This window comes from Episyrphus balteatus, chromosome 3 (genome assembly GCF_945859705.1).
Source record: "Episyrphus balteatus chromosome 3, idEpiBalt1.1, whole genome shotgun sequence".
NCBI classification, from domain to species: Eukaryota; Metazoa; Arthropoda; class Insecta; order Diptera; family Syrphidae; genus Episyrphus; species Episyrphus balteatus.
The window spans coordinates 115581567-115607343 of NC_079136.1; the positions used below are offsets into that span (position 1 = coordinate 115581567).

At 30.4% G+C, this 25777-nt stretch overlaps 1 protein-coding gene across 3 annotated transcripts in view; it reads right to left on the reverse strand.

The window, feature by feature from the left end:
• The window catches only part of LOC129913577 (lachesin), a 102050-nt gene that overhangs the window by 65009 nt on the left and 11264 nt on the right, over positions 1-25777 (reverse strand). For all 3 annotated transcript variants that reach the window (XM_055992325.1, XM_055992326.1, XM_055992327.1), the window contains exon 2: positions 25588-25694. In XM_055992325.1, coding sequence (XP_055848300.1) covers positions 25588-25694 — 107 coding nt within the window. The remainder of the gene's footprint in view (positions 1-25587; positions 25695-25777) is intronic.

Here is a 25777-nt window from a genome sequence, read left to right on the forward strand (position 1 = left end):
TCATTACAAATGTCATTCATCAATATTAAAAGAAAAATTACAAAATTTGTTGAATTTCCCAAATTTTTGTTTATTTTCATTTTTGATTGCAAACCACAAACAAACTCCCTTGAGTACTTAAAATGATAAATCGATTAGTTTACCAAACAAATTTAAATTTCTCCCAAGTTTGATATACTATTTAGGTATATTAACAACTCAAAGACTTGCAAAATAAAATAAAATCCCAATAGTCTTTTTTCTACTAGAATTTCCCTCCTTTTCTATCAATTCAAAGAAGGTCACACACATTTTTGGTACAACGAATTCAACTCTAGTTGTTGCCACATCCTGTTACAGAAAAAGATAGCTATAGTTCAAGGAACAAATAAAAAAAAAAAAACAGTATTCATTCATCGATATCAGACACACACCTCAAGGGAAATAATATACAGTCAGAAAATCCTTTTTCAAATCAATCCCCAGGACCAAAGAAAAAAAAAATGAAATAGGTATAAACAAATATTTTTGTATAACCAAAAAGTGTATACAGCTACTCCCTGTCACTGTATCGGTTGCACTGAGTCTCTCTTTTTTAAAATTCACGGACCAACAGACACAATATGGGAATTGGGGGAACATCCTTATCTTTAGGTAGTTTTATGATGCACACTGATATTTTACACAAACACAATAGTAAAGTTGGGATATTTTAGTTTTTTTTCTCTCCAAAAACTGTGACCTTCTTTCCCACAGGAGAGAAATGAACTTTCAGAGAGAAAAACCCAATGCAATTCATTTTTTTTGGTCAACTTTTCTATACACTTTTTGTCGGTTGGTGGCCGGGTTATGATAAGATATGACAAGGTTCTGAGAACTACTGTAAGCAAGATTTCATAGAAACTAAGAAAACAGGTAATACACATGAACCTTTGAAGCGGGGAATTTTATTCTTATTTTTTTTTTTTCTATTTTATTTGTATTTTTTTCTGTCGAAAGGTATGAAGTACTTCTAAGGAAGAAAATTTACTTCACAATATATGAACTTATCACTCCTGGTCTTGGTCTAGGTCCTCGGTGATGTATATCTTGTATCTCTCTGAAGGAGGAAATTGCATTATGGCATCGTACACACATATTGCCATCCATCTTGTTGGATGGTTTTTAGTTGGCAGTTTTTGACTTTTCGGTTGAGTTATTTCCTTTCGACTGACTTTTTCTAAAAAAAAAAGAAGCTAAATGGGTGTCTGACGAAGATGGAAGTGGATTCAAATTTTTTTTAGATCTCATGGTGATTCCAGAAAATTGAGTTTTTTTTTTTTTGTTCTATTATAAAAAAAAATATCCTTAAAAGTCGACAGTACAAAAATTAGACCAATATATAGAAGACCTCATACAAGTAACCATCATCGTCATCACACTATCATCGCTTATATTCTTGCTCTCTTTTTTCTTTGGAAATAAAAATATTTATATTCCCTTTGGCAGTAAATTCAGAAAGTAAGCCTGATATGCATATTAAAGAATTTATCCGAAAGGAAAAACTTTTGTGGTTGCGCAGTTGTGAATGCACTTAATGCGGTTCTTCTTTGAGAAACACACAAGAAATATAAAAAAAAAAAAAAAAACGAAAAAAAAAAAATAAACTTAGCTAGAGGTTTTTTGGAATTATAAGAAAGGATCTTCATCCTCCAGGCACATCTTTTACTGTTTACCCAAATATCCTTATAGAGTTTGGCTCTTTTAGCCAAAAACTAAAGAAAAAAAAAACTTAACATCAAGTATACCCAAGGATTAAAAAAAAAAACTGAATTAAATATTCCTGGCATGACTTTGCAGCCTTTCTGCATGGATCCACCATCGTTTCTTTCATCTTATATACGCCTGCTGCTGAGACAACGACGACTGTTACTCCCTCTGGTGGTGTTGCTTTCCCACTTTCCCAATTTTTTTTTTTTTTGCTTAACACACAAAGGAAACATGAGTTACATACACAAAAGTAAAAAAAAAATTTTATGAAGTAAAATGAAAGGTGTTGGTTTGGTTGTGTTTGTGTGTGTGGCTATGGTGTTTTAGGGATGCGACGATCATCATGCCCCGCTTTCCGCCGGATGTTTTGAAATACGATTAGCTTTGTGATAGTCGTTGCATTGTTTTGCAAAAGATTGCATTATGTGAATAACGCGGAAAAATGGAATTTAATATTTTTTTTTCAGATTTTTTTTTGTTAATTTTTACTTTTTTGTTTGAAGTTGTTTTTTTGAATGGCTTAAAAAAGGTAAGAGAAGAGGGTTGGTTTTCTGTATGAGACAATGAACTTTATTGGGTAAAGTAGAAGTTTTTTGTTTGGAGTTCTAACTAAAAAAAAAAAAAAAAAAAACACACAAAGAGATAAAATTGTGTGGTCGTAATTTAATTGTTTTAGTTGTGATATAAGACAATAGAGTTATTTTTTCATGTTTTATTTCTAAATTAAATTTTTAAAACAAATATTTTTTGAAAAGAAAAAGAAATTTGAATCTTAGATTGAAATCACAGAATTCGTTTGTTGAGATTAAAAATCATAACTGAAATAAAAAGTTAGAGTTTATAAACATTGATATTTGGTCTTTTTTTTCTTCAAAGTTGAAGATTTTTTGCAGGTTTTCAGTTCGTGAATATTTTAATTTAATTACAATTTAAGTTACAAAATATTGCGTTTCAAATACGTATTTCTGTTAAAAAAAAAACTACAGCGCTGTAATATTCAAAAAAGTTCATGGCAGCAATTTACTGCAAGTAATTAATTTTCTTAGGAACTAAATTAACGGTTCTTGTTTCATGACCAACATTTTTTGTTGAAAAGCGTTTTATGTACATAATTTTAAAATTTGAAAATATTTTCAAAACAATAATTTTTGGATTTTAAAAATTGAATTTTTTGTTTTTGAAAAATCATTATTTTCTGGAAATTTTGTTTTTATGTGTGAATTAATAATAATTTCTTTGAATAAATAAATTAATTTGCACTAGGTTAGGCTAGGTATTTTGTAGCTTGAACCCAAAAAAGTATATTGAAGTAGAAATACACCAGAACCGTTAATTTTCTGGAAGCCTCTTGTGTATCTATTTGGAAACCAGTATTGAATTGTACTCCATAAGGGTTATACACTTTTTTCATTAATCTTATTTTGAAAAAAATAAGTAGGCAACGTTTTGCCTTACGTTTTCGAAGTTTTACCTCGAATATTAAATAGTTAGAATATGTAATGAAAGAAGTAGGTATAGAAGATCTTTTTTAAGAACAATTTATTTCCTATATGAAAACATCTTGCTCATTAAATTGTAGTGATCTAATAAAATCAAGTTCAACGTTAACAACGTGACATTCTATCAGAATAAGTTTCAATAGTTATAACAAAAACGAATAGGTATTTCTCCTATGAAATTTTTAGCCGAATGACGCCAGTAGAAAAAAACTATTTGCTCGTCAATGGATAAAGAGCCCTAAACTGCATAAATAGTTCGTTAAGTACATTGTTAATAACTGAAAATTAAGTAAACTTTTCGCTAGGATCGATTTTATCCTTATGTAATATTAACATTTAAATAGAACTTTCAGACTTTTGAAAAGGTCACAAGTGAAAGAGCATCTTTGAATTTTTCTCAAAAAACAAAAAAATACTGGCTGTTTAGAAAAATATAAATATAGAACTTGTGTTTAGAAAAAAAAACATGATTGGGATTGGGAATCCTGCATTAATTTTTTTTTCAACAGCATACACATTTATATAAAAATTTATTTCGCCAATTAGGCACTTCTAAGAGTACCAACCTACGCATTTATGGCTTGGTATCCTTTTTTATTGCTCACTTTCACTCGCTTTTTTTGGGGCAGTGGCATCCTATTTAGGTACGAATTACTTCTGCTAATTGTTTCTAGGAATACAATTCACGAGTTGAAATGGATTTACTGTTGTACTCTATTTTTGAGATTTTTGTTTTCGGTTCTTAGGATTTTTTGTACGGGTACCTACCAAAAAGTCAAAGTAGGTAAGTACTCGTAATCTAACTGGATTACAAGTACCTACTGCATTTGATTTTTAGAAAAATCGATTTTTTTTCTTGGGTCATCAAGCGAGTGGGCCTGATACCGCCCTATCATCTTTACCTACCTACCAACATATTCAGTAAACGTTGACGTATTGCCTTAACTTTAAATCACAAGTATTTAAGCGAATCTAATAAATTCAAATAAAGCTTACATTTCATTTCTTTTAATTACGATTTTTAAAGAAAAATTCGAAACCTTTACTCGAATTTGAAATATTGTTGGTTTTTTCAAAATGCTCAAAAATTATGAAAATGAAATTTTGAAAGAAATCTAAAAATGCGTTTCGTTTTGGCAACGTTAGTCGGAGTCCCTTGAAATTGAAGGATTTGTCCCTTTGAGAATAAAATTTTTTTCGATTTTTGTTTTATGAGATAAATACTGTATTAATCTTCCCATAAACATGGTAAAATTGTCTTCTTTGAGTTCAATGCAAAGGGTACTTTTGCTAACAAAGTTTTTGATGAAAGAATGGCATTTCCAAATTCAGACTTTTTGGAGTCAATCCGCGATAAAGTGAATTCTTCAAAATGCTTCAATTTTTTTTAGTGCATTTTTTGTCCATTTGTGGTAAATTTTGAATAGTATAATTATATTTTTGTGTTTGTATATTTGGTAATTTTTAGTTTCCCGCGATAAATTCAGTTCTCCACAGATTTTTTAACAGACACACAGAAGTTATGACTTGCAACAGAAGATGCACTAATTTCAATGTTAAGTTAAGCCGTTTTGCCCAATTTTTTACAAATCGGGGCCTTAACAAGTCTGTCAGTTGTATACGTGCTTGAAACACGTAAAATGCATTGCCTTACCTTACCAACGTTGGAAAAGAACGTTTGTCAAAATACTTTTTTCCCTCAAAAATTAATACTTTTTATACAAAAAATGCAGCCACGAAGCATAATACCAACTATATGACTGACATTGACCATCGTAAGATTCACCATAATATACTTAATAAATAACCGTCAACTTCCTTATTTTATGTTTAACCGTTACAGATTATTCTCATCAGTTAGAAAAATGTTCATTTTATCAAAATACTTTTTCCGACTGTTGTACATACAAAACTTAAAAAAAAAAAAAAAAACAGATTAAAAATGTTCATGCCTTTTTAACCAACTGTAGATATTTTTTGGTTAGTTTTTTTTTTTAATAATAATATATATAATATAATAAAAAAAAATTTCTTGTTGCCCAAGATATCAAAATAAACCAAAAACTCTCAGTAGAATTTTTAAGAAATAATGTTTTGCTATTTTAATTATTACTCAAGTTTGTTGCTCAGCTCTTTTGTTTTAGTAGAAAACATTTTATTTTAATACATAAAAGACGTATATTATTCACATATGTATATTGTATTTGTCAAAGATATAATTTATCTTTGACGAATACAAATAAAAAAAAACAAATCCTTGCTTAATTTTGTTAATTAATACAAAAAATGTCTATTTTATTTGTTTTTTATGTTGAACTTTTTAATTATATTATTTATTACCTTATTTGTTTTGCTTCTTTTAAGTTCAGATTAAACTAAAACGCATCTTTTTATTTTAGAATATTTATTTATTTTTGGCCTATATATTTCGAGGTCTTAATTAGTGATGGGTACTATCGATTAAAAACTATCAAACTATCGATAGTTGTAAAATATTCATTCATTCAATAGTTTTAAACTATTTATTTATTAATTTAGTTACTATTTTCATCCGAATAGTTTTTTAGTCGATAGTTTTTTCATTCGAATAGTTTTTTTATTCGATAATTTTTTCATTCGAATCCTTTTTTTTATTCGATAGTTTTTTCATCCGAATAGTTTTTTTACATGATAGTTTTTTTATTCGAATAGTTTTTTATTCGATAATTTTTTTATTTGATTAGTTTTTTGATAGTTTTTTTATGTGATAGTTTTTTCATTCGAATAGCTTTTTTTATACGATTTTTTTTTATTCGAATACTTTTTTTATTCGATAGTTTTTTCATCCGAATAGTTTTTTAGTCGACCGTTTTTCATTCGAATAGTTTTCTTATCCGATAATTTTTTCATTCGAATAGTGTTTTATACGATAATTTTTTTTTATATGATAGATTTTCCATTCGAATAGTTATTTTTTAAATAACTGAATATTTAATAGTTTTTATACGATAGTTAATCCGATAGTTTTTATTCGATTTTTTACTTTTATTCGATAGTTTTCATTCGAATGAATAAATGAATGAAATATTCGAAAGTTCAAATCATTCAGTTACTAATTATCGATAGTTTCAATCATTCGATAGTTCCCATAACTAGTCTTAATTGCCTCATCTTCAGGGTTTTAAAAAATAATTACAATGCGTTTTAATAAATTATATTAACAAATAATAATAATAAAAGATGCGTTTTAGTTTAATCTGAACTAAAAAGAAGCAAAACAAATAAGGAAATACACAAAAAATGTCATTTGTAATGTCAAAAACTGTCAATAACGGAAAAAAATTCAAAAATGCATTCAGATTATTTTGATTATAATCCAATTTCAGTCAAACAGCACTGTGGTCGTATAAAATATTGTATTAATTTGCGATATTATAACCCCGCCCGGGATACTCCTCAATTCACAAATATTCAGTTTTTAAACTTTAAAATATTGCTGCTTTTTGCTTAATAAATAACCAGCATGTGATGAGAGGTAGATCCAATTCTGCCGACCGACGTGTCGCGTCGTTAATGGAGTTTGAGTAAGACCAATTAAGTCAAGTTCAATAACTCATTTTCTAAATATGTATTCATACATAGAAACAAAAATCGACAAAGTCTAAATTTCTAAAATATATCCCTGCAAACTGTCTAAATGACTTTCCACTAAATCATCCAAACAAAAAATAAATGTATAAAAATATTCAAAATTAACGTATACTCGCCTTCTTCACATACAGTTTCACCTACCCTTGTATCCTTTCACCTCATCAAAATATTGAACTAAAAACCATAGAAAATATGTTATCGACAACTTAATGCTTAGCAATCAATCGCATCCATTATCGTTATTTTGTCTGATTTTTTTTTTTGTCCTGTCGCTTTATGAACATATTATACATAAATCCAACGGATCCCTTCTTTTTTGTTATACATTTTTGTCGCTATTTTCTTCCTTTTTTTTTTTTTTGTTATCTCATCTCTATTGTTATCCTTTGAAATAGAAAAAAGCAAAAAAAAAAAAAAACACAAGCCATTTATGATTAAAACGATGTCGACTAATGATGATGACTTGGTGATTATAATAACGATGATTACCAGCTATTGAGTGCGTGCACTTCAGTGGAAGAGACTTTTTTTTTTACTTTGTTGCTTTTTTTCTTGTTTTTTCTTTTATAAAATTGACGGATTTATCGTCTTATCCTCGTCGTGGAAATGTCTTCTATCTTGTCGCTGTCGTTGTCATATTTTGCCAAAGCTAATATAGGGAAAATATAAATTCACCCTCCTCTACTACCACCCCCTACTTTGCATATAGAGTGACTTGGTCGTGTATCCTAATATTTTATCCTGTCTTTGCATTTGAACAATGACTCTTTGGCCGTCGCGAACGCGTCGTGCAATATAATGCCAATATTGTTAGATACATATAAACATATAAGCTCTAAGCCCCAGATGATGCGATATTTTGACAAGTCTAATGACAGGGACATCAATTTGTAACTCTCTCATAGAGAATATATATGAGATTTTATTCTATTGACTTGATTTTCAAATCTAATATTTTGGCAACACAAACTGTTCTTGATTTGATTTCAAGGAATATAAGGAGCCAGATGCAGGTGGAACTAAAACCAACCAATATGCAATTTTACTCATCAAATCAAAAAAAAAAAAAACTAAAAAAATACTTCTTCTTATGAACCATATGCTACGATGAAGTGGTATGAAAATGAAAGAATGATCCTTGGGTGATTCACCATATCGTGAAGAAGAATTGGGAAGATGAAGACGACGAAGACGATGACTACAAGGACGACTCGATATACGCGCTCATGTGTTGCTTTGCCACTTTGTCATCGTCATCATAGCATGTAGCGGGTATGTAAAAGGACAGAACATGAAGCTAAAATCAAAATATGCCTTAAATTACACCCGGAGTCTTTTGTAAAAAAAAACATGGTTGCCAACTTTTTTTTTTTTTTTTAATATTTTTTAGATATAAAACAAAAGATAAGAAAACGAGGATTTAATCACGTGAGTATTTTAAAACAAACGATGATTTCTATTTTCGATCCCGAATCACAAGAAATTAAGGATCTTGCATCAAAATTGCATATTTTCACATTTTTTTTAAAATCAAGTTTTAGGTTAAATACTTGCTCTTATGGTTAAAGTAGCTTAGAATGCTAAAGCTTTTCATAAACTTCGTAAAGAGTAATTTTTATTAAATTGTATCATACATTTTATGAGAAATGTTAAAAAAAAGTATTAAAAGTTGATTTTAAAATTACGAAAACACCTTTTTAAATGGTCTTAATCTCCAAATGAGGTATGCCATTTGAAGGGTCCAGGGGAAAAACGGCACATGTCCACTTTTTGCCAAAAATAAACTAATGATGAGGTCTTGTAGTATTATTTACTGATTTACTGGGATCCTTACTTTTTTAAAACAAATTTAAGCCTTTTATGGAAAACAAAATTTTAAAATACGTTTTTCTCGAAATGAGTTGAAATGGACTTATGCTATTTTTACTATGGACCCTTCATTTGTTTTCTTGCATATCAAAGTATTTTTGAATTTTTTTTTTTGAAAATTGTTGTAAAATTTTTCGAAAACTTTTTCAAAAAAAAAATTTAGATGCCATTTGAAATGAAATTATTTTCCATACATTCAAAACAAAATTTAAAGTGAAATTATTATTGATTCGTTTTGAAAAAAATAGATTTTTGAAAAAACAAAATTTGAGTTATTATTATTAAAAATCCAAAATTTAAATTAAGAGGCAATACAAAATTGCAACAATAGCCAATTTTTCATTAGCCAGATAAGCCCCAGTTAAGGCTTATTCCTAAGAATAACAGTTTTTACTTGCGATATAGGTACTATACATTTATCAAGTTATGCAATCGTACAAAAAAAAAAGTTGAGATAACATTTTTCCATGACATTACGATGGTAGACAATGCCAAAAAAGTGGGTCCCGGAAGTCCGTCTGTCTGTCTGTCAGTCAGTCTGTCTGTCTGTGTGTATAAGGAGCTACAGCCTAAACGGATGGACCGATTAATGTCAAACTTGGCACGTAGCGTTATTTGGCGACTCTCCAGAGGGGTTTTTGGAATTAATTTTTTTGGACCAAAAATAACGGTACTTGTCATATCGTCGCCTGAGAATTGTTTTGTCGTATACGCCAATTTTGGAATTTTGGGAAATCGCATTTTAAGGTTTGAGCTTTTATAAAAAAAAAACTGGCCGATAGATTTTTTTCAATTTTTAATAGAATATTTTGTGCGATATCTTCTTTATATTTATGTTGTCAAAATTGTCACATCTATTTTAGTTTTCAAATTATCAAGGTTTTTATCCAAAATCAGTTTGTCGTAAACGCCACCAAAATCAACTTTTTTTTCTATCCCGAACACGTACGACAAAGTAGGCGCACGTACAACATTCCAATACTAAAAAATAAATAAAAAAATTTTCACAGTTCGTTTTTATTTATTAATTAAATATTTAAAAAATAGTTTCTGATTACATAGAAGTAGTATTGGTTTGACTTAGAGGCTCAATTATTAAAATAAATATATCTAAAATAAAGAAAAACCAAAAAATATGACCATAAACATAAAAAAAATTTAAAAAATGTCTTAACAAAAAATAAAAGTCATCCTATGGCTATGAAATATGAAAGAAATAAAATAAAAATAAACCAAGTTTGGTTAAATTAATATATGGTCATAAATAAAAGTAAATTAAATAAATATCAAACTAAAGAATTTATTCTAATTTTTTGATTTGACGCTTCATAATATTCTTGGTCTGATTTAGGCATAAATATGAAAAGGCTTTTAATATCAATAATCTTATCCTTAGTTATCGAGTTAGATTTTTTAGTAATTTGAAGACATTGGCTGAACAAATTTACAGGAGTTGCTATGGTAGACTTTTTATATGTTTTAAATATTGATGAGCTTTTATATTCCACTTTTCTACCGCTCGCTTTATAATATAGTGTAAAAGTATCATCAGTATCATCAATTTGCAAAACAATAACGCAAATTTAGCGAAGAACAATGGCGCCTTAAAAAAATAATTTTCGACCAGCAGGTGTGTTTTGCGAGCGGGTGCAATAACAAAACTCACAGCAACCCTTTTTCGCTTCGTTCACGAAAACGCGCGTGAACGAAGAGGCGCCACGGGCTCGTCGCCCACGACTACAGTCGACTTGTTGATCTTGTGTGTTCGATACAAGATCAATAGAATACAGCAATAAAACAGCAACCTTTTTTTCACTTTACTTCGTTGAAGACAGCAATAAAACAATAAAACTGCGACCTTTTTTCACTTCGCTCAAGACAACGCACTTGAACGAAGCGGCGCCCGCGACCGACGGTCGACTTCTTGATCTTGTGTTCGATAGAAGATCAACAAGTGTACATATTTATAAGCGGTACTTGTGACCGAGGATGAGGTCAAGTATCTAGCGGCAGGAACAAACGACAAGAACCATGACAAAATTAAATACAACATTTGAGATGTCTCTCAGATGCACATTTTTCTTCCTTGCACCTCTAGGAATAGTGCAAAACCTCAAGTAGCGCAAAGCTTAATGCAGCCCTTAGTTTTTAAATTCATTGTCCTTATAGCACATGAAGTCCTTATTTTCAATAAATACTTTTCTAGTAGGTGTATTAAATTTTCTACCCTATCTGTTTTGTACGACGTACGACAAACCAATACTGAAGAAAAAAAAGCTAAAAAATACATAGAATTTTTGTCGTAAACGCCAAAAGTTGGCGCTTACGACAAACCAACGCTAATCCGATGCTTATTTTGTGGATATACGACAAAATGCACACTAATTATCTCAGTAACGGTAAACGATAGGACAAATCTGATAACAGAAATGAAAAGAGAACGTTCTAAAACCTATTACTACATATCCAGTTTAAAAAAGTGCATTTTGGCGTTTACGACAAAACAACTCTCGGGCGACGATATAGCGATTTCAGTAAAATTGAAATATCTCGAAAACGGCTCTAACGATTTTGTTTAAAAAATTCAAATGTTAGTTTCAAGTTAAGGTCTATCTTTCAATGAAAAATTTTTTTTTTGAAAATCATTATTAACGGTACCTGCCATAGAACCGTTTTTTTTTTTTTAAATCCGATTATCTCCGAAAGTGCTTATTCGATTTCAACGAAACTTTTTGTGATGAAGCATTTACATAATTTAAATATAAGCAAAAAAAAATTTTGCAAACAATAATTTTTGGATTTTTAAAATTTTTGAAATTTTTTTTTTGAAAAATCAAATTTTCGAAAACGGGACATTGAATTTTTTTGAAATGTTGTTTTAAGATGTGATTAGTGATTTCTACAAAATGGCATACCAATTTTATTTTAAAACTTTTTTTCCAAAAAATTATTTATAAAAAATTGTTTTTTTAAAAAACGGCTCTAACGATTTTGAAAATTTTTTTTCTAAAAATGCACGTTAATATATGTATCAAAACTGCATACTTGTTTTGGAGGGCAATTTAATTTCAGATTTTATTTTATTTTTTTTTTAGACGAATTTTATTTTTTTTTTACAAATTTCTATATAAAAAGTCTTAAAAATTTAAGCAACTTTAACTCCAAGAGCAAGTTCGTGCGACCCAGTCGTGCATTTTATTTTCAAACAAAAAAATACATTGATGTAAGTTACATAGAACTTTTTTACACAAATTTTTCAAAATGAAATCTTATGGAAATTATCTTTTTTTTAACTAAAGTTAAAATGAAATATCTTTTGATGTTTTTGCTGGTATTGAACAACAAAGATGGAGTCGGCTTACTTGATAGTCAATAGTTGACAGTCAAAAACGACGATTTTGCTCCATAATTCGTCGTTTTTGACTATCAACTATCGACTATCAAGTTAGCAGATTTCACTCCGTTCTGTACTCTTTAAACCAAAATATGTACTATCCAACCTTAACTTTTGCAATAATTCATTCGGGTTACCTAGTTAGGTACTATGTTTTTCATAGTTCGTATTAATAAACCAAAAGTTAAAGAAACACTTAGATTCCTTAACTTTAAATAAAAGAAGTCACCTTAGTACCCAAAAAACAAAAATATTAAACTCGTATTTAGTTTGAAAATTGAGTATTTTTTTTTCAAAGGTCAAGATTTTACTCTACTAATCGAAGTGAACTCTTCGTTATTCATCTTCACAATTATATTAGTTTATTTCTATTAATAGTTTCAACGAATAAAACTTTTTTTTAACTTGAAGCAAATTTACTTACGTTATACATGGAGACAAATAAGGCAATTAGAATCAAGATGATACTCCTCTAAAATCCAATCCTCTTAAATTAATAAGATTTCTAATAAAATTAAGTAAAATTTGTTCAAACTTTTTTAAAATCAAAGTAAACTTTATTTTAATAAGATTTTTCTTCTTAAGAAAATTTAAGTGTAGATACCTGCTAAGATTGAAATGATTTTTCATTAATTTTATGTGCATTCTTATTAAAATTAAAATATTAAATAAACTTTAAATTTTGTTTTGCATACATTTTGCACCGTAGATGATTGTTTTAAGACGACTGTCTTTTGGTAAAATACCATGCAAAAATCCGATTGATTTAATACAAATTCTAATTGTTTTTAGCATGTCTTTTTTCTGTATTCAAAATTCAACAAAAGCAGGAATTGTGATTTGTGGTATTTTTTTCTGTTATTTAAAATAGAATTTGACTGTTTTGTGCAAAATTTGAATAAAATTAAATTAAATCAAAGCCTATTTCACGATGAAGTCACTTTTTTTCATATTAAATCCATTTATTACATGTAAGCTCTTTATAACTATAAGGTTCTATGTTAAACATAGAACCTTTTTCAAATTTTTTTACAAACTTTTTCATAAAAAGGTTCTATGTCCTTTTTTAAAAATGCTCATAGAATCCTTTTTTGTGGTGAAATTAATGTTTTTTTCATGGTTTTATGATTTTGTTAGGGTCCTTTATAAGATTGCATCAATACTTTACTGCTATGTAACTATTTTATCCAAAAAACCAGCCTTAAAAAACTTTTAGATCGATTTTCTCAAAACTAAGGTGAGTTGACATACAACCCTATAATTCTCAGTTTGATAGTCTAAATGACGATTGAAAAATCAGGGCTAAGGATAATAGATGTTTTATAGCACAAAAATTTTCACCGTAATCGGTTCAATGGTTTACGAGAAAGTCAGAAATCCAGAAAACGGTTCTTTGGCAAGTTGGCAGGTACCGTTAATAACGGTCAAAAAATTATTTTTCCTATATCAAATGTAGAACCTTATATGCCACAGGACACGTATTTTCTGAAATCAAAATAGTTAGATCTTTTTTTGAGAAAAACAATGTTTACCATTTTGTTAAAAATGCAAGTACCGTTAATTTTGGTTCTAATAATAAAATTTCAATTTCGCCTCTTGAGAATCTTTTAAAACTCATATCACCAAGTTTAAAGTAAATCGCATGAGTAATTTAGGCTGTACATCAAGTTAGATACAAATAGACAGACAGACAGACGGACGGACAGAATGGCGTGACTCACTTTTTTGGATTCTCTATTATCGTAAGGTTATTTCGATTTTCATCTCAAGTTCCATTTTTTTTTTAAGAATCCTAAACTTGCCCTATAGTTACAGCTATTGTACCTATATCGCAAAAAAAAAATACTAGTAATAAGTGCGATTTTTTAAAGTTTGGATCAACCTAAATTTAAAAAATGTAGCTGCGAACGTTTTGATGCAAATTATTTGATAGTTTGGTTTTTAACATTTTATAGCCTGGAGAAGGTATCAATATTAATATTGTTATGAAAAAGAATTCCGAACATTGCCCTCATCATCGAGTCCTTGGTTATTATATAAGGTAACATTAACATCTACATGAAGAGATTTAAAGATTTCCTCGGCTACTCGATAGAAAAGCAACCATCATAACATTGAAGTTTAAACAACAATAAGTTAGCCAGACAACGACAAAACTATGTTCATTTGTTCTATCGCAATTTCTAAACTAACTTAGCAATTTAATAAATGAGGTATCGTTCGAAGTTTCTTGCTTGTCCGTTTGATAAAGGCTATGTGACGTCTTATTAAATTGCTATTTATATTCCGGCAGCACAAAGCTATTACTATTACCGTTAAACATACATGCCACCAGTTTTCATTTATTAGCGAAGCTTAAAGTTACTCCGGTCCGTCATCATGGACTACTCCGTTAAGTATGACAGCTTTGTTTGGGAATTATCACAGATTTTTTACATGTGTAATAGATTGCTTAGTTCACTATTAAAAAACTCTAATAAGTTTTATAGATTTCTTGGTTAAATATCACGGATTTCTACGTAAGTATCACAGCTTTCTTTGGGAAATATGAGGCAGTAATTTGTAAACTATTTAAAATGTTTCCCGTTACTATTACGGACTACTCCGGTGAGTATTAGGGATTTGTGTCGATAAAAATCAGTCACTTCTTCGAGAGGTATTCAAAATTTCTTTGATTGGTAACACGGACTAAGCTGAAAAGTATCACAGATTTTTCTAGTAGTATCACGGTTAAGTTAAGTATTAAAGACTTTTGCCGTTGCGATTATTGGGTACTCTGGTGATTCCTAGGGATTTGCTTCAATAAATATCAAGAACTACTTTGACAAAAATTAAAGCATTACGGCCTACTCTGTTAAGTATCACAGACTTTTCTGGTTAAGTGTAGCAAATATTCCACTGATACTATTGCTTCTATAAAGCTTTAAAGGTTATTCTGTAGCTCTTGTAAATCTTTATTGAAGCAAATTTGTATCAAGGACTTGTCTGGTAACTGGTTCGGTATGTATCATGGATTGCAGGGCTGAAAGCAAAATACTCAAGTATGTATAATAGACTTTTCCGGTAAGTATCACAGAGTTACAAGGAAATATTAAAGATTACTCTGATAATACTGGTCGGCAACGAAAATGGAGCATGAACCAAACCATACTTTTCTAAAGGAATTTTGTGTGCTGATTCTGAATCCGAAGTCAAAATTTCACTGGCACGTCAAGTTTTCGAAATATTTGAATATTGACAGGTCAAAAACGCGTTTTTTTTAGTACTTTTGGCGTTCAATTTCATCATCGTTAAATTTTTTTTCGGAAAACTAATTATGCAATATTCAAAAGCTATATTTTATCGTCTTAAATACGTTTATTTTTTTTTTTTAAACTATGTATTTTTTTCTAAAAGATATTTGGTACAGAAAAATATGATATCTCAAAATCTTGGTGGTTAAGTAAACTTATGGTTTTTGAAGCAGATTTGAAATAAATTCCAGTTTTCGACTCCTGATTCGGATGAAAATTTTTAGATCAAATGTCTAAAAACATATCATTTAAAATTAGTTTTTAAGACTTTATAGCTAAAAGTGTGATGAGCAGACCTCAAAAACTAGACGTGATGGAAAAAAACTGTGAACTGTTTTGAATTCAGCACACTCAAGTTTATTAAAATCACCTTACAGAGTTCTTGCTCCCGACTTTTTTTTGTTTTTTTGCCGACCAGTGTAATGATAAAAATTCACTATATTAAATATTGTGGATTATCCAGAAAGACCGAACAGTAACAAAAAAAAAAAAATCGACCTTCGTTGGCAATATTGTAATAAAATTGGAGCAGTCATAAACCGCTATACAATATAATATGTCCCCCCCCTAAGAAAGTGGGTGTTGTTGCGGTTGTCGAGCGAGTGCTCCCACGACTAGCTGCTACATGTAGCAGAAGCAGCAAGTAAGCAACACAAAAACGGAAGGAAGCAGGATGCCGGAATATATTATTATGATTATGTGGTGGTGGCTGCAGCGGCATGGCCGTGGCAATCGTATACACAGTACACACATATAGAGGTGGTGTGGCGCTTGAAATTCTCGCCAAGGGAAATTTATATTCATAACGAATATATGACAGGATAATATTGGTTGCTGGGACTTGTTCTTCATTTTTTGTTGCCATTGCCGCTCGAGTCTACTATATGGATGGCTTGACTATGCCACGACGACATATAATAACTCTTGAGTTCCTTCATATTTATACTGCCTGTGCGCTCGCAGGAGGTGTCTCCGCATATATCGCCTGCGATACATTACCAACACGAGGAGATCTCCTCTAACAGACTCTCATTCTTCATAACAAAAAAAAGATATGGAATGATTTTATGTGTGCTGGATTTTGAGCCTTTTGCTTTGGTGTATATTGAATCTGTCGACGCCGTTTAAAGTGATTGCCGCATAGACATCATTTAAGTAATCCTTCTCCCCAAAATAAAAAATATATGTAAAATGGCATACTTGTACAATATAGAAGGGCAAAACATATGACTATTTGTTCGAAATTATATTTGGCTTATTTTGGGGGGACTGACAGGAGCAGAGAAAGCGGAAGAAAGAACTGAAAAAAAAATTGGGAATGTAAAAAAAAAAAAAAGGATTTCATCTCAAGAACCCCGTGGGGAATTGAAAGTGATTCCTTGATGTTACTGATGCCGTCGTTGTTGTTGTTGTGTTGTTGTTGTCGTATGATGGCATATTGCTGAATGACGAAGTTGAATTTTTATTCGAGGTAATAAAATTTCGTCACACAATTGCAATTAATTTGTGACGCGTCAAATTTGATGGTAATATTTTTAACGACACTACGCGCCCGCCCGTCCGACGGAAGCACTTTGGGGGCTTTTGTATAAGGCGATACAATATGCCAAATCATCATCATATTTGTGTGTGGTGGTGGTGTATAAGAGATAAACATCGATTTAAGGATATTTTATGAATAGAATATTGTAATTTCATGTGATAACCATTTGTTAGGGTTTAATGGTACACAAGATGATATTCACAAGTCAGTATTGTGTGCGTAAAGATTTTTGGGAATTGAGTAGGGAATTCGAAAATCAAACAAGGAGGTGAATAGGGACATTATTTGATTTCAAGTGACAACATTTACAAAAGTTAGCAAACATACCTATTTTAGCTTATTTTTCTAAGAAATCGTCAACTTTTGTAATTTGGAGCTTAGAGTTCTTAAACGGGATATAATTCCAAGAAACTCCAATTAACTTTTAAACTTAAATGTCAATTTATTTTTTGAATAACGAAGGTAGGTATTTTTAAACAATTTACATTGATTGGATTTCAGACTAAAACCTTCAAGGTTAATCATTCGGCTCGAGTGCTCATGTGTTTTTTTTTTTTGTTCAACTTAACTTTTAGACTTGAATTTTAGTGTGTTTTCCACTAAACCATGCAAAACTTTGGAAACTAAAGACTATAAAGATTGTATTTTTAAGAAATTTGAGTTTTTATGGCTATCCGGCTCAAAGGACCAGCTTTTTATATCTTTTTAAATTGCTTGAAAGTGTTAACACGCGTCCTATTAAAAATTCGAAAATCAAAAAGTAACTGTTTGGGGATTTTATTATAGCTTGATCTATTGGTGGGACTTTATCTTGACGTAAAGCTTTCTTGCCTTTATAATGATTATTCAACACTTTTTTTATGAGTTAAAGCATTCAAAAGTCTTATCCGGCTGGTGTGTTATTTGCGAGATTTGTTCATGAGTTCAACAACTAACAATGTTAGTTCATCTACATGTATTCAAATAAAATTTTAATAACGTTAATCATGTTTATCCGAAGTCTTTTTCATGACTTGAAGCATTCAAAAGTCTTATCCGGCCAATCTATTCCGTTTGTTGAACCATATTTTTTCATTTTCCGCAACTATTATGAGCCTTTAGTTCCATGTTGGGGGTTAATTTTGTGCTTACGACGTTGTAATTGCTTAAGAAATATTTGAAGCAGCTTATCCGGCTCGAGAAACTATTTCCCAAAATATTTTAAATGGCGTGCATTATTCACAAACTTATCCATTTTTAAATTGCTTTTGACGCCTTAAACGTTTTTGTTTAAGACTTACTAAAGAACATGTCTATCCGGCTTAAATGAACATTAAAAAAAAAAAATTCAAATCTTATACAGAGCATTTATCCGGCACACTTTGTGTATTTTGCAGAATTTTTGAAAGTATGCTACTTGTTCCTGACATAAGATCAGATGACTTTCTGCACATTTTTAAGACTTGAAAATTACCTTAATTGTGTTTATCCGACGTGTAGGAAAATTCTTAAAATTGATATCCGGTGTGAAGGACTTTTGTTTTCCATAAGTTGATTAATGGGCCAAGACCTAGATTATTTGTGTACGTTAAAAGTTCAGAAATTGCTTCTTAATTTTTTGCTTTGTTTCTTTATCCATATTTATCCAGCAATTTTTTAGTGACTTTTCAAGATTTATACAGCGTTTGCAGGTTTATTTTAGTTTTTTGTGAGGTTATCCACCATATCTATCATTAAAGGAACAATTTTTATCCGGCATAGTACTTTACTTAAAATTTTTGTTTAAATGGAATGAACCTTAAATTTATATAATTCTTTCTATTTCTATATCCGGGCTTGAAACTACTTCTTGGGTGTTTGACTTTTAAATAACTGAATTTTACTTAAACCATTTATCCGGCTCGATGGATAATTGTTTATTGATTCAGAAATCTTCCCTTTTCTTTTCTTTTTCTATTCATATGTTTCTACGTATCTTTTTATAACTTAAGCTTTGTTTATCCGGAATTTGTTTGAAAGTCTTTCCTGAATTTTTATTATTTTATCCGGTCTTGAGGAGTTTTCCTACCCAGAGATTATTTCATGACTGGACCACTCTTCTTCTTTTTTTTTTTGAATATACATCATTTTTGTTACCCATGAAGACATGCTTAACCATGACGAATGACCTGAGACTTTTCCCAAAACAATGTGTTGAATATTAAAGTGATAAAATCTCTAATTATCCCGCCTTAATGGTCAAAGATGCCATTCTTATCCGACTCGGTATACTATTTTTCCAGAAACTTTTTCATGACGTAAATCAACCTATAGACTCTTTGCCTAAGGATCTTAATGTTTTTTTTTTTTAATATTCTCATTAATACATGTTCATCCGGCTCGAAGGACCAAATTTTTATTATTTCTGAAAGAAACTTTCCTGCTGTCGTTAAGCTTCAAACAAAAATTAGTTTTTATCAAGTAGATTTTGCCTGTAACTAATCATTGGTCATAAAATGGCAACCCTTATTTAAAGAAATTTCAAGGAATCTCCTGAAATATTTTCTTATAAATTATACCTCAGATAAGAAAAAACCACTCCTATTTCTGAAAATTTGCAAAAGACAATAAATCATAAAACTCCCAGGTATCATCGTCAAACCACAAAGATCAACTGAATCAACCTTAATGCCAGCTATTTATCCCATAGCTTAACCAAAGAAAGTCATGCTCTAAAGCCATCATCATCATCATCATCATAATCATCATCATCCAGAATCCAGTAATTTGTTATTTCGGGTTATTAAGCTTTTGCTTTCTCGAGGTCACTCTTCTAGTGTCTCTCTGCAATTTTCAATATGAATTCATCGTCAATTACCCGAAACATAATATTTCTTCTGGGGAAACAAAAAAACCCTATTCTACATAAGATTTCTAACGATAATAATTATGAATTCAGTCAACCATGAATCTCTTCTGTTCAATCTTTGAATACAATTAAGCAAAAAACATTCCACTAGAGAGAGGTACTTTCAAAATCCCTTCTTTTCCCACATTAATCGATGTTTTCCACTTTTCCTTTACACACACACATAGAACGAAGACAAGGACGATGAAACTGATGATGATGATGGCACCTACTTTCTACCTGGAACAGCTTCAATCACTCTTCTTGTTTATTTCCATTGTTTTTTTTTTTGTTTTTTTTTATTAAAGAAGGAAAATTATGAAAAATCCCTTCGGTGATGTACTACAACAATTAATCACAAAAATCCCCACTTCAGGGAGCTAATTACATGCTTATCGCAAGCACTTTTTTTATTACCATTATCTGAAGTCTTTTTTTTTTTGTTGTTGTTGTTGTTGATGTTGGGTTATTTTTTTTTTTTTTTTAGATTTCTATTTTTATTCTCAAAGTGCTTCCTGGAATTCTTCCCGTAACCAGCGGCAGTAGAAAAGAGAAGCTTTCTCTCTCTGGTCGTCATTGACAACTAGCTGCCAATGGCTTGCTTATGGCTTGGTTTTGGCTTGGCAGTCGACTGCGACTAGTTGCCTTTATCCTTTTACCCTTTTCAATTCCACAAATGACTGCTTGATGAGATCAGAGCCGCTTGAGATTTTTTTTTCTCTCACTCAGTTTTTCATGGATGATTGAAATTTTCCGACTGTCAAAAAGGATGGTTGGAAAAAAAAGCAAGGCGAGACACTAAGCCCACCGACCCGTACCATCGAACGGACTTGCTGCCGCCAGCTATATTGCCAACAAGCCCCTGCCCCACAGCAGAAATGATTTTGCAAAGGATAGCTTTTTTTTCTGCGGTCGCTTTTTTTCTTCTTCTCCTCTCTCTCTCTCTCTCTCTCTTCTTTCTCGTCCTCTCAAATGTCTATATTTTTGTTGTGGGATGTAGAAATTTATGGACGATGGGTGAAGATGAATTGCGAGCGTTCAGTAATTTGCCTCAATAACCGATGATGATGACGATAAAGATGCTCGATAGACGTTGATGATGATGATGATTTTACCCTTGGGATTCTATACAAATACCTCCTCATTGCCCCAAATAAATAAAAAAAAAAAAAAAAAACAAGTAGTCCTTGAAGGTATATAATGGCAGTATCAGCGGATTATTATGTTATGGTAGATTCGCTTGTTGGCAGCTATATTGGTAGATTACAATAAATTTTGTAGAAGGACAACAATAAAACGGAACCCGGAATATGATATTTCTTTATTTGTCTGTTTAAGTCTGAGTTGTGGTGGTTCGTGGTTGGGTGGTTGGTTGTGTTGGATTGAATGAGGAAATGAAGCAGCAGCTGGGATTCTTGGAATAAAATTTCGACCAATGCCGGTTTTACCAGGAGCGGTTTTCGTGGAAGAAAATAAGATGTTTTAAGCTTAAAAAAAATCATGTGTGCAATTCACACGCGGTAGAAGTGAAACCTTAAAAAATATTTTTTTCTTGAAAAAAAACCGAAAATATTTAACTTTTTTTGTTTTATCACCTTTAAATCCATTTTTTATAACAACTTTTAATAAAATTAATATCATCCAAAAGCTTATTTTTTCAGCTCAAAATATTTATATCGACCATGTCCATACAACATCTACAAAAAGAGATCGAATTTTTTGGAACTCAATCAGTTTTCTCAAAAAAAAAAAAACTCATTCTTATTTCTCTTCTAACACCATTAAATCCATTTTTTTTAAAATGACAACCTATAGTAAATTTTATATTATAAAAGCTTATTATTTCACCTTTTAAAATGACGCTTTAATCATATTTCGACGATGCCTACAAAAAAAGTAAGAGTATTTTAAGGCCAACCTTGTGAAACTGAGTGATAAGAAAAAGAGCATCTATTCACCGTTATCTCAGGAGTTTTTTTATATAAAATTAATTGAAATTTTGTAAAATTATAGTTTATTGAATTACCTATCTACAGTATAAATTTCATTCATCTGTATATTAAAACAAAAAAGTTATAATCAGTTGATTTTTCGTGTCGCTTTTTCATTTCATCTTGTTTAAAATCACTACGATACTAAAGAAGTTTTCACTTCAAAAATAATTAAATGTTGTTTAAGTTGTTAATAAATTGGGGCCCAGTGTTGGTATTTATTGAACATTAATCATTTTCTGTGTAAGTTTTTTTTTATTAAGTGGCGCCCAATGCCAACGTTTATTAAACTAAAATTCTTCAATAATTTCGAGATATTGAGAATGTATTCTGTTAACCTTTAAAAACTTTATTTCAAATAACTTTCCACGATCTCCTGCATTTTATAAAAATATAAAAAAAAAAAACTAATTTACCTAAGTGGCGCCCAATGTGAATACTAACTATTTTTAGTTAGCTATTTGTGGTAAGTTGTATAAATTTATAGTATTGCAATTCTGTGATAAATTACACTGGTTAATAAAATTAAACTTTTTTTTGATGCTGAAACAAAAATATACCTACTTTTCTGAAGGTTTTCGGTGTGCTGAACTCGAATCCGAAGTCAATAAAAATTAATTAGCTCCCGTTTTTGAAATATTTCCATTAGAAAATGCAGCACTTCGGACCTTATTCTTTTAGCATATTTAGTAACGGTTTTCATAAGAACTATTTCAAACCTTTTTAAATCTGTTTAATTCTTTCCGATATCTTTTTTATTGCCCGAGATATCCTCAGTTGTTTGGTATTTTTATAAATTTTATAACGTCATTTTCTCCTTTATCATATATGAAGCCAAACCCACTTACTTCAATTTAAGATATCTCGGGCAATGCAAAAGATATTGAAAAGATTTAAACAGGTATCGAAAACAGTTCTTATATATAAACCGTTACTAAATATGCTCAAACAATTTTCCTTATACAAAAGAATAAGGTCCGAAGATTAAAAAAAAAACGTTTTTTTTTTTGCATTTTCTAACGGTAATATCTCAAAAATGGGAGCTGGATTAGTTGTTTCTGACTTTCAATTCGAGTTTAGCACACCAAAAACCTTCAGAAAATTATATTTTTGTTTCGGCAACAAAACCCTTGTAAACCAGTGTTATAAGAAACCAGTTTCCTTTTATGAAAATAAATTGCGCCCAATGTTAGTAACCCAGTGAAAGGAATTTTTATGAATGTGTCTCTGGGGTGTTCTGATGTAAATTATTGAAGGCGAAAACTTAGTTTTACATCACCCAAAAGAAAGATGATTGCCTTTTTTTATAAAATTTTTAGAAAAAGTAACCTGGCTAATTTGCGCCCAATGTGACTGAACACTCTTTACTACTAGTGAAGTTTTTGTAATAAGTAATGTGGACTTTTAGTGTTGCTTATGGATTTTTAGATATTTCCTAGTGGAACTTGTTTTGTTTTTGAAAATAAATGGCGCCCAATGCAAGTCCGGAGTGCATCGAATTTATTTCAGTACGTTTGTATCGTGTTGTGTTATTATTTTAGGCAAAAACTTTAGTTTATAACTAACCAAAAATAAAAATACTGTGGCAATTTCCTCTTTTTTAACGACTTCCAAAAAGGAGGAAGTATACAATACGTCTGTTTGTTACCTCATAACTTTGGACTGAGCGAACCAATTTCGATAATTCTTTTTGGTCAGTTCTGGATATAGAAACTATGAGAAAAACTATAAAACCCAGTTTTGATCCACGAAAGTTGTTTTTTTTTTTTTTTTATAAAAATGATTACTCATATAAAAATGTCTGAAAAACTAATTTGCCTAGGTTGCACATTGCACTATTCAGAGGAAAAAGTTTAGACTAAGCTCTTACTCTTGTGGATATTTGCAAAAGCCCGTAAAAGAATTACAACTTTAGAAAATTTGTTCTTTTAAGCCCACTGTTAAATTTCACGCCCATAGGAATGATACTCTGTGAGTTCGTCACAGCACATATTTTTTTAAATTGTTTTAAATAATATTGATGAAGTTTTAAAACCTACCAGATTTAATTGAGTAAATTCCCAATTACATCTTTCAATAAAGAAATTATGATGTCTGGTTAAATGGCGCCCAATGCAAACCTTAACACTGTTCTGTTTAACTAAATAATTTGAATTCAGTCTTACTCAGGTTAAAAACAAATAATGAGCATCATTAAATAGAAAATAAAGTCTTCGAACTTGACTAAAATGGCGCCCTACGCGAACCTTCATTTTCCCTAGATTTGCAGTTTAAATAATAAATGGTTTTTATTTTTCTCTCACTGAAAGTCATTGAAAGCTTTAAGATTTATCGCATGTTAAATGTAAACTTATTTTGAAGTATCTATCTAACTAAGTGGCGCCCAATGTAAACTTCAAACTCTAGGGGAATACACTGCATGGGATAGTACATAGTTAAAATTCAAATACAATCTGTATTATTATTTACCGGAGAAGCAAAAATCCATGTATGTATGTATTTTACTTAAACAAATGGCGCCCAATGTTAACTCTGAGTTTTGTAAATTAATAAAAAAAAAAATGTATTTTACATTATTCTTTTTGGCTACTTTCCTATTTTCTTACGAGTAACAGTTTACTTACCATCTGAAGCCCTGAACATTTCCAATATTTTATTTAGAAAGATTTTCATGTTGTTTTTCTTTTTTAAGTGAAATAGTACCCAATCTGGGATCTTATTGCACCACGAAATCGAAATAGATGTAGAAACAATTAAAATACTCTCTAATTATTAATTTTGCGTCACTAAAGAAACAAAACGGGTCCCTGGATGACTTTAATCTATTGAAATGGCGCCCAGTATGAGGCGTGTACAGCGATTGGAACAAATGCAATTTATTTAGCAAATTTTGAATAAATTGACCAAGTTTATTCAATTAAAATCTTGAATCCTTGTGAAACTATTTTGAATTCATAACAAAACTTGAATGGCGCCCAATGGGAGACTTAAGTACTGGATAGTTTTACTAAATTTTACTTTAAAAATTTCTATACAATCCGTATGAGAACAATAATTTCTGTATACAAAAATGTTACTAACGAAAATTCATGCTTTTGACTGAAATGGCGCCCAACGTGAAATATTATTCTTTATTTTCAGTATAGCCAGTACCATTAAATAGATTGTTTTTTTTTTCTAAGTTCCCTATTTATATCACAAAAAAAGCTACAGCTATTCTAAATTAAATGTCGCCCAACACCAAATGGAGCCTCAAAATCAACTTAGAAGTCATATTTTTTTTTTTTTCAAGTTAAAAGGTAATTACTCAACAATATTATCTACAATCCATATGAAAACAATCCGTATGAGGATATGGCGCCCAACGTCAGCTATATCAAATTTTTTTAAAAATTCAAATCACAGAAAATGTTTCCTCTTCTTAAGCATATTTCTCGGAAAATCAATCTAAATCTAAAATACCTATTGTTTCCAATTCTCGTAAATTTGTTATAAATGGCGCCCAACACAAATTGCGGCCCCGCCAACATCCATTAAAAACCAGCGCAATTAATTGAAATCTATATACTTCATCTTCATCTCTGTAAAGTAGGATGAGTAGCTGATGGAAAATCTCGAGATGCTGTTGCTGTTCCTGACAATTAAGATGCCAATTTACTTGTGATTCGAAAAGGGAGGATATACTCGTATTTAAATGGATAACTTAATTGAAGGATAATAATATTTTTTTTTTCTGTTTGTGTTTGTGTATAAAATTATTTCAGAATGACTTACTTTGTAAGATCCCAGATTCTTCACGGAACATCCAAGTTTGATATTTCGTCCTGCAGGTACTGTAACATTTTCGATGTGTTCTGTAAATTCGGGTTCCTCTGTTACAACTGTAATGAAATCAAAAAAGAAGAATACAAAAACAATAGTATGAGAGATCGTTCAACATGAAATAGGTAAATTGTATGTGTGT